A 12,409-nucleotide genomic window follows, 5' to 3' on the forward strand; every position below is an offset into this window, starting at 1 on the left:
TCCAGCGCGGGGAAGGAGCAGGGACCCCGTGGGCAGCGCCAGGCCTGGGGGTCCCGTGTCCGTGTCCGGCTCACGTCTGGGGCTGAGCCGGGGGTCGGGGGGCTGCTCCCCCCCCACCCCAAACCGGTCGCCTGCCCTGGGGGCTGGGCCGGCCCCGATCCTGCCGGGGGGGGGGGGCTGCACCCAGCCCTGAGGGGCCGAGACCCACAGCTATGGGGGGGGCGGATTCCCCAGCTCCAGGGGGCTGCTGCATAGGCCACGCCCCCTACCCAGGCCCCGCCCCCGCGAGCCCCTGGAATCCTCCCGCAGCCTGCGCCCTTCCCGTCATGCCTCGCGCCGCCGTTGCCACTCTGGCCCCGCCTCTCGCTGGCAGTTCCCAGAAGGCCCCGCGCAGGCCAAGATGGCGGCGCCGCGAGCTGGGCCAGGCGGGTGAGAGAGGTCGGGGCCGCCCCCCCCCCCCGTCGCCATGGAGCCGCGCGCGCTGGGGCGCTGCGTCCTGCTCGCGCTCGGCGCCCTGGCCTGGAGCCTCAGGTGAGCGGGGCCCCGGGGACCCCAGCCCGGCCCTGCCCCCGCTGGGAGCCCCTGGCCCTGCCCCCCGCTGGAGCCCCCGGCTCTGCCCCCGCTGGGAGCCCCTGGCCTGGCCCCGCCGCTGGGAGCCCCTGCCCGGCCCCCGGCCCTGCCCCCCCGCTGGGAGCTGCCCCGGCCCTGCCCCCGCCTGGCCCCCGGCCCTGCCCCCGCCCGCTGGGAGCCCCTGCCCGGCCCCCGGCCCTGACCCCCGCTGGGAGCCCACGGCTCTGCCCCCGCTGCCCCCGCCCGCTGGGAGCCCCTGCCCGGCCCCCGGCCTGACCCCCGCTGGGAGCCCCCACGGCTCTGCCCCCGCTGCCCCCCCCCGCTGGGAGCCCCGGCCCTGGCCCCCGCTGGGAGCCCCCGGCCCTGACCCCCCGCTGGGAGCCCCGGCCCTGACCCCCGCTGGGAGCCCCCGGCCCTGACCCCCCGCTGCCCCCAGCCCGCTGGGAGCCCCTGGCCCTGACCCCGCTGCCCCCGGCCCTGACCCCCGCTGGGAGCCCCTGCCCCGGCCCCCCGGCCCTGACCCCCGCCGCTTGGCCCCCAGTCTGTGCCACCCAGCTGCCCCCGCAGCCATCCTCTGGCCGGGGGAGCCGGGGCCTGGCGCTGGAGGCCCCGCAGGTGTGGGGCAGGGGCTGAGGGTTAAGCCGGGTAAACGGGCGAAGCCCCCGTGGCGTTGGCAGCCTGGGAGCGGCCCTGGGCCCCCTGGCTGGGCGGGGCCCTGGGGCGGAGCCGCCCCCTTGCGTGGTCCCAAGAGCCCCCGGTTCACTACACCGGCCCCTTTCTGATGTCCTTGCAGGCTGGCAGAGGCGACGGCGTCGAGTGAGGCCAGGCGCTCAGGTGGGTGCCAGGGCGGCGGAGCTGGCGCTGCTGACGTGCCCGTGGCTGTGGGGCCTGGTTTGTGGAGAGCTGGCACTCGTCTGGCCTGCAGGGCTCAGGGCAGGAGCACGGCTCTGCCTGGAGATAAAGCCCCCCCACTTGAGTCCCCTGGGGTGAGCTGCAGGCTGCGGTGCCATAATGCAAGTCCTCAGCTACCCCCGGTAGGGTTTATCCCTGGGGCCTCGGCGTGGGACTGAGCAGCCCAGCAGAGAGTCCCATTGCAATGAGGATACGCATGCTCCAGACCACGCTCACTCTGTGTGAGGGACAGTCCTAGGGGCAGGGCATGGGGGTGGGTCACTCACTGGGGGCAGAGCCTGGAGCTCCAGGCTCCCAACACTGAGTTTGGGTTTGACCCAGACTCCCTTGCTGACATCGTAGGGATGGGGGGAGGCTGTTGGCCAGAAAGTATCAAAGACCCTTTTCTTGGGGGGGGGCCGCCCTGGCATGTGCTCTGCTGGGGCTCAGTCAGTGTCACTCACAAGCTTGTTACGCTCAGTGGAAACGACGAGTGCTGATAGTAAAATCTTTCTTCTGCCTGGGTGTCTGCTGCCCTTCTATCCAAAGTGCTTCCTCCTCTCCACAGCCCGGCCGCTCTGACTGCAGGCCCAGTGCGGCTGGACCAGGCTCTGAACCTCTCCCCTCTCTTCTCAGTGAGCCCGCTGGTGGCCATGCCGTGCTGGCAAGCGGAAGACTTTGTCGTTGTTCAGGATTGTGCCCCGTGCACGATCTTCCAAGCAGTAAGTGGAGACGAACTGCCCTGCAGCTGGGTAGCGGGGACCAGGGGGGCTCGCTGTCTGCTGCTGGCGGTTACATCCTGCTCTGGCCCCTTGCTTGGGGGGTGCTGCGTGGGATGCACCCTGCCTGGGTCAGCCTGAAGGTCCAAAGCAGAGATCCCTCAGGGTGGGTGGGGGGACACCAGCTGTTGTGCCCCACAGAGCAGAGACCCCTCAGGGCTGGCAGGGGGAATGACACAGCCTGCCCCGCAGAGTGTGTGAAAGTGGGTTTGGTTTGATTGCAGAAGACGATGCCCGAGTGCAGCGCGACTGGCTTCATCGAGCAAATTAGCTGCGCCGTGTCCAAGAAGGAGGAGTACAAGAGGTAAGCCAAGCCCTGGGGCCCTGCGATGCGGCTCCGGTGCAGCGTGGGGCGGCCAGGGCTCGCTGGGCCACAGCCTGGGGGTGGCTGCTTCATGCCAGACTGCACCTGGCATGGCTCCTGCAGCCAGCCTCCCCTGCAATAGCGGGGCAGCTCCCAGCAGCCGCAGGCTGCCTGGCCGTGCGGCGCTCCGATCCCAGCCCTGTGGACTTTCTCCTCTCTCTGCAGCTGCCGCTCAGTGGTGACGGAAGCGCACAGCTTCTGGAAGTTTGAGGGGGCCATGATCTGCGTTGCTGTGGTCTTTGCCCTGTTGGTCATGTGCCGCCAGAGGGTGCTGGACAGGAAGGCCCTGGAGAAAGTTCGCAAGCAGATCGAGTCCATTTAGTATCTGTCGACCTCCCAGCAGCCCCGGTGCTGCCCACCTCCTTTGTCCTGTGCGGGGAACTGGGGCGTGGATGCTAATCCCCTTTCCCGCTCCAGGGAGCTGCAGGAGGAGGAGGCTGGCATCCGAGACCGAGATCTGCTGTGTCCTGGCAGAGAGCACCTCTCGGACCGCTTGGGAGCGTGGTTCAGCCGAACGCCTCTCTGCTTGCTCCTTGGAGACTCAGCAGCCGGCTGGGTCTCCAGGCACCGGGGATTCCCCTCTCCATCTCACCTGCCGTGCGGAGGGCCAGGGTCCCATCCCTTCTTAGCGCCTTCTCTCCTGCCGTCAGTGCGCCCGAGCAATCCCTTCGTGACTGGCAGCTCCTGGTGGGGTATGGGGCGTGTGCCAGCCCAGTGGGGCTGCCACCTTGCATCCCTCGGAATTAATGCAGCCCCCAGCCCCCCTCCCTACGCAGGTTCTGAGACAGTAAACCCCAAGCCTGGATGCAGGAGCAGCCCCTGGGCTGGCCAGTGCCCTGCTGGGCTGGCCAGTGCCCTGCTGGGCTGGCCAGTGCCCTGCTGGGCTGGCCAGTGCCCTGCTGGGCTGGCCAGTGCCCTGCTGGGCTGGCCAGTGCCCTGCTGGGCTGGCCAGTGCCCTGCTGGGCTGGCCGGCCAGCCTGGCGCAGTGAGGGAGGGCTGTTGGTTAATACAGGCCCCAGGCTGGGGCGGCCCACAGGGCGCGGGGGACTTGCTGTCCAGTTACTGCCGGAGCAGAGCGTGACCCTGCCTGGCTGAGCGGCAAGGGACAGCGCAGCCCTCAAGCAAAGGAGGGACGCCATTGGCAGCGGCTCCTCCGTTCCCTCAGGGCAGCTGGCTTGTCTGCCCAGGGAGTGCGGGCAGCCCTCTCCCTGCCCTGGGTGCATCCCTCCCATGACCCCAGAGCAGCAGGCCAGGTCCTGGCACACGCTTCCCTGCTGCTCCATGCTGATGCCGTGCTGGTCTCGGGGCACGAGGGTCCAGCCTGTTTGCATTGAGCTTAGCGGACCAGCCCCGTGGCTCTGCTTTAACGAGGCCCAGGAGGAGGGGAGATGTTTCCTCTAGCTGGGTAACTGGCACTGCCTGCCTCTGATGCAGCCGCCTGCAGGGGATGGGGGAGCTGCTCCCCGCGGCTGGCTGTGGAGGTGCCGGGATCCCTGTGCTAGGAAACTGCTGGGCTGGCCACTGTCCTGGTGTGGTGCTGCCCCTCCTGGGAGCTGTGTTGGGCTGATGCTATTGCCCCTGCCAGCACAGCGCCTCCTGCAGGCGTGGAGGGAGCTCAGCCAGGTCCTGGCACCAATGCGCCCTTCCCCCTAGGAAGGCCCAGGTTAGCAGCTTCCCTCCTGTCCCCGTCACCCCAGTTCTAGGGCAGCACGTCACGGCCAAGCCAGCGTCTCTCCCAGCTGGGGGCCTGGCCGTGTCCCATGGGCGTAGGGCTTTGCTCCAGGGGTATGTCCCAGCGCTGCCCTCCCACCCAGCCTCCTGGGAACCACGGTCTTGTCACACTGCGCCCTGCTGCTGTAGCCCAGGGCCCGTGGTTGGCAGGCTGAGGGGATGGAGGAGGTGTCTCTGGTGCTAGTAATGGGCGTTGTCTTCTGGCATCAGTCTGAGCTCAGTGGTCCGTGTTCCTGTCCCATCCTGCTGGATGCCCCCTGCAGGCAGTGAGCTGAGCCTGCCAGGGAGCCCATGTCACAGCTGTCACTAATTACCCCCTTCAGAGAGCAGGGAACCAGGCCCCCTCCAGTGGGATAGAGTAACCGGGATTAAAGCGCTGAGTGTCGCCTGCTCCCATCTGCACCTCGGACACGGCGAGGGGGGTGAAGGCTCCAGCCGTGTTCTGAGTTGCCTGGGCTAACAGGAGGGTGGGGGCAGCCCTGCAGGGGGACAGTGGATGTTTAGGAACTTGCCAACAGCCTGCTTGTCCCTGCCCCAGCCGGAGCGGGCAGGGCTGGGGTCTGGAGCCATTTGAACATCCCCTCCCATGAGCTGGCCTGTCTCCGGGTGTTACCAGCAGTGCATGGAAGGGGCAACGGGCCAAACCCTCCCTTGGGCGCCCCGACCGTCGGCAGGGAGGGGAGCGTGTGGGCGCTGCTGGAGCAGGCAGCTGCACAGCGAGCTGGGAGCAGGCTGGTCTCCCGGGGCTGCCCTTGTGCTGAGGGATGTTCCATGTCACTGCTCCGGGTGGGCATGTCCTCCCCCGCGCCCAGCTGCTCCCCTCTCGCTGCAGAGCACCCTCCAGCCTCCCCCAGCAGAGCGCCCCGCAACCGCCCCCCGGTGCAGCTGGCGTCACTCGCTGTGTGACTGGCCCAGCCCCGCAGAGCTCCTGCTGCTCCCCAAAGGGGAGAGTTAGAGCTCACGGCTCCCTCCCCCGCCCTGGTACTGCAGCCCTCCCGTTCCGGTCCCTTAGTGCTGCCCTGGGGCTGAGCTCTGGGCTCAGTTGCTCCGTGGGGCTGAGGTGACTGACCCTTGGTGCCAGGCTCTAGAGCTGGTGCCCTGGGACCCAGTGCTGCCGGGGATCTCTGGGGCAGACCCTCACCCAGGCCTGGCGGTCCCCAAGAACAGGCAGCAGGCTGGCTCATGTCCTCCCCTCTGCTCGCCCTCAAATCTAGTCACGCTGAGGTCGCGGATCGCTGGGGAGGTGTCACCTGCCCACTAGCAAGAGGCTGCAGGTGGCCGCGCTTGGCTCAGCTCGAACAGTCGGGGTTTATTTTTTTAAAAGGCTTTTACAGAACCGAACGGAACCAAGAATGTCATTAAAAAAACCTTTCAAAGCAGTGGTCTGGTTTGGCTGTAAGGTGGAGGCGTCTGGCTAACGGGGCAAGCGGCAGGGGGCCGGGCAGGCGGCGAGGTGCGGTAGGGGGCTGCAGGCAGCAAGTGAAAGCGAGACAAAGCCTGCGGCCCTGGTTTCACCATCTCGGCTGAGCAGCGCCCCTGGGAAGTGGGTGGTCAGAAGAGCCGGAGACCCCAGCCCTGCGGCAGCCTCCTGGAGCAGCCAGCCTTGCCACCGCCTTCCTCTGGGCTCTGCTGAGCACCGTGGGCAGCCCTGGCCCCCGCCGGGGGGAATCACAACACAGCGGCACGAGAGGATGATCTGCGGCTGGGGTCCCTCGCAGGCAGCGGCTACAGGCACCTGAGGAGGAAGGAGTTGCAGGTGGCTCCACGGGGGCAGTCGCACAGCCTGCCGATGCGGGCGCCCTTCTTCACGGCGCAGGCCTGGCCGATGGAGCACTGCGGGGACAAGGGAGGCAGAGCTGTAGGGCGGGGCTGTGCCACGCGGGCAGCACCTGGGAACAAGGCTCCCCCCTGTGGTTACAGCCGGGCCCCTGGAACCCCTCGGCAGCAGGGTCTCGGGGGTCAGTACGATCCCCCTGCGGGGCAGGAGCAGAGGCTGGATTCCGGCCTGCAGCTCGCTGGGTGGGCACTGGCTGCCCACGTGGGGGCTGAGCCTAATTCCAGCGTCGGCACCTCTGGTTAATTGCCAAACGCAACAGACTCTGGGTCCCGCTGCAGCCTCAGCCAGAGCTGTGCCAGTACTGATTGCATCTGCCCCCTCGGTGCCAGGGTAAGGCTGCGGAGCTGCTGGCCTACGGCTGGGGTGCCGGGGCCGCCCTGGGAGTTGGGCCCTCTGTGTTAAGAGGAATCCCATATCCCTGGAGCAGAGAGGGGCAGCGTTCCTGCTGAGCCCAGGGCCGTGCGTGGCTGGGTCAGTGAACCCCGGGCAGGAGAGCCGGGGTGTCAGCGCCCTGCCCTGGCTCCTGTTTGAGGGTAGCATGAGCTCAGAGCCAAGCCCTTCCAGCTGCACCGCGGCTGGGAGAGGAAGCAAAGTCAGCGTCCACAGGAGGCAGCCCCCTCGCGGAAGGAGGCCCCCTCGGGCTGGCTGGCACAGCGGGTGCTGCAGGTTCTGGCCATGGCCATGGCCATGAAAAGGTGCAGAGAAGAGCGACGACAATGAGCAGGGGGTGGAACAGCTTCCGTACGCGGAGAGATTAAACAGCCTGGGGCTGCTCAGCTTGGAAAAGAGCCGAGTGAGGGGGAGAGGAGAGAGGGCTGCAGTCACGACTGGGGTGAGGGGAACGTGACACGGGAAGTGTTATTTACCCCTTCACGTAACACGCGGCCCAGGCGTCACGCAGCCAAATCACTAGGCAGCAGGTTTGAAACAAAGCTAAGGCGGCACCAGGGGATGTTGTGAAGCCCCAAAGTATCGCTGGGGTCAAAGAAGAATTCACGGGGGTGGGTCCCTCAGTGGCTGTTCACCACGATGGGCAGAGATGCAGCCCCATGGCCGGGGCGTCCCTAAACCTGCGAGAAGCTGGGACTGGACGATGGGACGGATCGCTCCATAATCACCCTCTTCTCTGCCTTCCCTGCGCAGCACCTGGCACCAGCCCGTCAGAGGCAGGTCACTGGGCCAGCTGGCCCGTCAGGGCCCCGCATGCCCGTGGAAATCGATGGCGGGTGGCTGTGGAACGAGGGGGAAGGCAAAGACGTGACCTTTCCCCATCGCTCGAGTGGCTCCAAAATGCTCCTGTCTAGCCCTGCTGGGCCGGGCCAGGCCCCCGACCACACGCACCCTGCACCTAGGCTGGTCACTGACTGATCCCCAGGGAGCACAGCGGGGCCGCACCGGGTCCCCCCAGCCAGGGCCTGCCCTGGGCCTGCGCCTGGAAGAGGGACTAGCAGCAAACGCCGCTGGGTGGGTGGAGAAATGGAAGCACAGAACTGCTGGGCGCTGGGCGAGCCCAGCTGGGGCGTTAGCTACCCACATGGATCCTTTAGCCACGGTACCTTGGGGACTTGGTTATATTTCTTCTCCCAGGTGGAAATCCTCTTGCTCTGCAGTTTCTCCAGCACGTCCTGCAGCTCCTCCAGCTGGGTGCGGTGTGAGACAAGGAGAAGGAGGACGGTGAGTGCAAAGCCCTGCCCCCGGGGCAGGCTGGGGGAGCTGGTCTGCTGGAAATTGCTGCCCCCCCCCCCCGCCTAATCCAGGGCGCCTGGCTTCACCCTCTCGTGAAACTGACACAGCCAGTTGGGGGGCAGAAAACTGACTGCCCAGCCCCTCTCCCCACATGCTCCTTGTTGCAGCAGACCGTCCCACCCAGCTTTTCACAGGGGAGCACAGGGACTGGCCATCAAGCCAGCACCAGCTGCTTCAGAGGAAAGAGCGAGAACCCCGCAGTGATGGGGCGACGCTGCCCCCATGGGGTCTCCACCTGGCCTCTCAGAGTCTTTTCCTCCCGGGTTTGCATCGGGCTGCCCTGCCCGTCTCCGGACTATCTCAGCCTTCGGGGCCGTGAGGGAGCCCGGGGGGTCACCAGGAGGCGCGTGTCTGCATGCAAAGACACAGGCAGCCAGGCTGGGGTGAATGCCCTGGCCCGGGGGAGGCGCTGGAGGGTGGCACGGCAGAGCATTCCCGCGCCCAGCTGGAGACAGGAACTCACCAGTTGTTTCTCATGCGGCTGGTACGAGTGTTTCACGGGAAAGTCCTGGGGTAGCCGGGCATCCCCGTCTGCCTCCTGGTGGGCCAGGAGAGCCAGGCAGAGCAGGAGCATGGTGGCTCGCTGCATGGCGGGGAATCGGTGGGGAGCTCTCTTCGGGGCTGGGGCACGACGGGTGCCTGCTGCCAATGTGCCTCTCCGAGCGCAGCGAGAGACTGGCCTGGCAAGCCGCGCCCAGCCCACGCACTGGAGGGGGGGAGGTGTGATAGGCTGGGGGCAGCACGGCAGGGGCTGGCACAGAGACCTCCTCTCCCATTGAGGGGGCGGGGGGCTGCTGCCAGAACAGGCTGCGGTGAGTAGGATGAATGGAGGAGTCGGGGCGGGGGGGCTGGAGCCAGGTGCCCGAGGGGGCGTTAATATTTATGGGAGGGTTAAAGTGTGTTTGGCAAAGAAGAGAGGAATTAAATGTAACAAATCCCTCGTCCACCAGCTCCCGAGGGCTCCCCCGGCAACGGGCAGCGAAATCTCTCTATCCCCCATGCCCGTCCATCCAGCTAATCTCGGTGTCTGGGTCTCTGTCCTCTCTGTGCTCATCCGTCTCTCGGCAGAGCGCTCTGGCTGGGCCCATGTGCATCCATCTAGCTAATCCCAGCGTGCGTCTGTCTGTCTCCCGCTCGGCTGTCCATCCTGGTGACAGCTTGAGCTCGGGCCAAATCCCTTCGGCCGGGGCCGGGAGCTCGGCGAGTGTTCAGCACTGGAGCCGAGAGGAGGTGCCTGGCTGCCGGGGCTCTCCCGGGCACAGCGCTTTCCCTTGCGTGCCGCGGGCTTGGAGCCAGCGTGGGCACAATGGACCCGTCCCTGCTTGGTTCGGCCCCAGGACAGACAAAATCCCGCCCCAGGTCGGCTTGGCTTTGCCAGGGGGGTGCTGGGCAGCTTACCCTGGCCTGTGTCAGAATTGGGCTGTGGGCACAGGGCCCCAGGGCCACCCAGAGGATTCAGGGGCCTGGGGTCTTCGGCGGCGGCTCCCGGGGTGGAAGGACCCCCCCCCCGCTGCCGCCAAATTGCCGCTGAAGACCTGGAGCGGAAGAAGCTCCGGGGGCCCAGGCCCTGCGAGAGCCTTCTGGGGCCCCCGGAGCGGGTGAAGGACCCTGCTCCAGGGGCCCCGAAAAACTCTTGCCTGGAGCAAATTGCCCCACTTCCCCCCCCCCGGCCCTGCTAGGCCCCATTTGCAGCCGTCCAATGGAACCAGCTTCCAAGTTCCTGCTGCAGACTGGGGGTCCCCGCCTGCACCCCGTCGCCAAGGTTACGCGCTAACCCCTGTGCCTCTGGCAGCTGCTGCCTCCCATGCCATGAGCAGGGCTGCTGGCATCTGGGCGCCTTGGAGTTCCCAGCCGCCAGCCCGGGCCAGGCCCGGGGCAGAGACGCTGCCTGTGCTGGGCTCCTGCCGGGCGCTCCGGCCGCTAAGCCACTGGAGGAGGCTCTTCCCGTCCGCTGGGGGTCAGGGCCCCCGGGCTCTAGCCGCTGCCCTGCTGGGTGACAGCCCAGTCCCTGCCCCTCTGCCGTGCCCTGGCTGCGAGTGCTTCGGGGCAGGGCCTGGCCCGCGCCTGGCACAAGGGCCCCCAGCTCGGTCGTGCCCCTCGGGTGACGAGAGCGTGAGCCCGGCTCAGGGCGGACGGGGCCCTGGGCAGCACCCGAGCTGGGCCCGGGCCGGTACGAGCGTCACAGCACCTAGCCAGGATGGGCCCGAACGCCACAGTTACACCAGGGGGGAATTTACCCCATTGATTTTCCACCAGCCCAGCCAAAATCCACCACCCCCCTTGTTAAAAAGATCCCTCCCTGCTTCCCATCCCCCGGTGCCTGGCGTTCCTGCTCACCCAGCCCCGGCACGGCTGGGGCCTGTGGCTGGAGCCTTCTGGGGGGCAGGCAGATTCCCTCGGGCGTCGTTTGCCCCACACCCTAGTCCTGCACCCCCCAGCAGCCCGATCCTTGGGCACAAACCTGGCACCACGAGCACCGAGCCTGGGCCTGGTTCAGCCCTGCACCCAGGAGAGCTGAGTCCTCTCCCCAGGCGGGGTCCCTGCCAGGTCTCAGGCCGGTCCCTGCTCCAGAGCAGGTGGGGCTGGACTCCCACCCCCTCCTGCCCTCACTGGCCTGGCCCCTGCCCCCGGCCTGCCTGGCTCCTGGATGCTGGCGCTGGAGACTCAGGTCTCGGGGGGCCCCAGCTCTTCCCATGAGCTCGGCTCTCCACGCGGCTCCAAGCAGCCGGTGGGTCCCGTGGCAGGCGGATTCCCACCGCGGGTGGGGGGCGTTTAATGCTCTCTGGAGGTCAGCCTGGCTCCTGCCCTGGCCTGCCCGGGAAGGGGGGATGCTTGTGGCTTAGCTGGTGTGATGAACTGGGACTGTTCTTACTGGGGGCTGTGAATGCTGAGTGGGGGGCTGCACTGGGGGAGGGGAGACTGGCTGGAGGGAGCGACACTGAGCAGGTAACATGAGAACCCAGGGAGGGGGCAGAGGCCAGGTGACACCTCTGCCCAGGAAGCTGAACAAAGGGGGGGGAGGAGACGCTGCGGGGAGAGAGGGGGGTTTTCAGGAGGTGGCTGGGGAATGGAGGGATTCGCAGATGGGGCTCTGATTCCCCAATGGGGGGGTGCCCCCGGGACCCCAAGATGGACCTAATTGGGGAGGATCCTGTTATCTGTGCCTGCAAGACCTGGGTTGGACTGTGTTCCTGGCGTCTAAATAAACCTTCTGTTTTACTGGCTGCCTGAGAGTCCTGGTGAATCGCAGGAAGCCGGGGGTGCAGGGCCCTGTGTCCCCCACACTCAGTGACAGCTGGGGATTCCCGAGGGCCCCAGCCTCAGTGCCTGGCCTGAGCCGCTGATAATGCTGCCTGGCAGGGAAACTGCCAGCTGGGAAGTGGGCGTGGGGGAGGCGCTGGCTGCTGCTGGATGGAGCTATCGTCCCCTCCCTGGGGCAGTGTGCCCTTGTATGGACGGGGGGGTCTGGTTGCCAGCCTGCGCCTGGCCGGGGACCAGAGCTGCTCGGCCCCTCGGTGCCAGCCCCCAGGGGACGCCGCCCCCCGTGGGACATCGCCTGGCTCCTGCTGCCTCGCCCATCCCCATGAGCTCCCACTGGATTGGTGCCCAGCACAGGGCCTGGGGACGCTGGGCAGAGCCAGCGCTGTGGGGAGGCAGGGGCCTGCGAGCTCCCCCCACATGCAGCAGGTGGATCTGAGGTGTCATGGGGGGTTGGGAGGCCTCTGGGCAGCACCTGGCACAACGGGTGGATCTGTATGTTGGGGGGAGAAACCCGGACCCAGCCCTGCCCCACCAGCCTGGCATCACTGCGCGAATCTCCCCGGGAGCTAACAGGCGCCCTCCTGCCCACGAGCTGCTAGAACGAGTCACTGCCCCGAGTACGAGGTGCTGGCCCGAGGGAACCCCCCTTCCCACGCTGGCCCCCTCCATGAATCCAAATCAGCAGAGCCCTGAGCCCCCCACCCCCGCGTCGCCAGCCATGTGGCAGGTTATGTAAGGGATGGACAAGCACCGCTAATCCGCCCCCCGTAATCCTGCCAGTCTGCACTGGGATTAGCCACATCCTGGGGGGCAGGCAGGTTCCTGCGGCGCGTCGGCTGCCTGGGCAGGGGGTGACTGGCAGCGCCCCTGGGTGGCTGATGGGGGAGCGGCACCAGTGGAGGTTGGAGTCTCACAGCTGGGGATGAGCAGTTGGGTTTGAGGAGAAACGGGGCTTGGTGGCCCCCGGGGGGGAGCCGGGGGCACAAGCAGAGATGGGGATCAGCTCCATCCCATGAGCCTCGTGGTCTCTCCTGGCCCCCTGGGCCCTGATGTCGGGGTCAGTGAGGCTGGGCCAGGAGTCTGGCTGCAGCCACTGCAGAGGTCACGGCCCGTCCCCGGGTCCGTCCGGCCCAGGCTTGACGTTCCCAGTCGGTCACTAACGGAGTGTCCCAGACACCCAAGGGGGCTGGCGAGTCGTGTTGTTCCTGGGGAAACTGAGGCACGAAAAGG

The 12,409-nt window shown here is 67.4% G+C and overlaps 2 protein-coding genes across 2 annotated transcripts; one reads left to right on the forward strand and one right to left on the reverse strand.

Annotated features, from left to right (window-relative positions):
• The first annotated feature begins 394 nt into the window (after window positions 1–394).
• Window positions 395–5,714, forward strand: JTB (jumping translocation breakpoint). Its single transcript, XM_039513365.1, has 5 exons — window positions 395–531; window positions 1,364–1,404; window positions 2,098–2,183; window positions 2,465–2,544; window positions 2,770–5,714. The coding sequence occupies exons 1-5, from the start codon at window positions 467–469 to the stop codon at window positions 2,924–2,926; spliced, it is 429 nt and encodes a 142-aa protein (XP_039369299.1). The 5' UTR covers window positions 395–466; the 3' UTR covers window positions 2,927–5,714.
• A 290-nt stretch (window positions 5,715–6,004) lies between these two features.
• On the reverse strand, window positions 6,005–8,597 carry LOC120390621 (cocaine- and amphetamine-regulated transcript protein-like). The gene is made up of 3 exons (XM_039513366.1): window positions 8,382–8,597; window positions 7,729–7,812; window positions 6,005–6,168 (listed from the first exon to the last, which is right to left on the reverse strand). Exons 1-3 carry the CDS (start codon window positions 8,505–8,507, stop codon window positions 6,061–6,063), a joined length of 318 nt encoding a protein of 105 aa, XP_039369300.1. The 5' UTR covers window positions 8,508–8,597; the 3' UTR covers window positions 6,005–6,060.
• Between the last annotated feature and the right edge of the window lie 3,812 nt (window positions 8,598–12,409).

This window comes from Mauremys reevesii, linkage group 24, assembly GCF_016161935.1.
Source record: "Mauremys reevesii isolate NIE-2019 linkage group 24, ASM1616193v1, whole genome shotgun sequence".
NCBI classification, from domain to species: Eukaryota; Metazoa; Chordata; order Testudines; family Geoemydidae; genus Mauremys; species Mauremys reevesii.

Bases quoted from the DNA above. Each gene is read 5' to 3' on its own strand.
- JTB (XM_039513365.1), top strand. From the start codon at position 467: ATGGAGCCGCGCGCGCTGGGGCGCTGCGTCCTGCTCGCGCTCGGCGCC. The intron at 2,184-2,464 runs GTAAGTGGAGAC...GTTTGATTGCAG, and splicing joins CGTGCACGATCTTCCAAGCA to AAGACGATGCCCGAGTGCAG. The intron at 2,545-2,769 runs GTAAGCCAAGCC...CTCTCTCTGCAG, and splicing joins AAGAAGGAGGAGTACAAGAG to CTGCCGCTCAGTGGTGACGG.
- LOC120390621 (XM_039513366.1), bottom strand. From the start codon at position 8,507: ATGCAGCGAGCCACCATGCTCCTGCTCTGCCTGGCTCTCCTGGCCCAC. The intron at 7,813-8,381 runs GTGAGTTCCTGT...CACCGCACCCAG, and splicing joins AGCCGCATGAGAAACAACTG to CTGGAGGAGCTGCAGGACGT. The intron at 6,169-7,728 runs GTACCGTGGCTA...TTGTCCCCGCAG, and splicing joins AATATAACCAAGTCCCCAAG to TGCTCCATCGGCCAGGCCTG.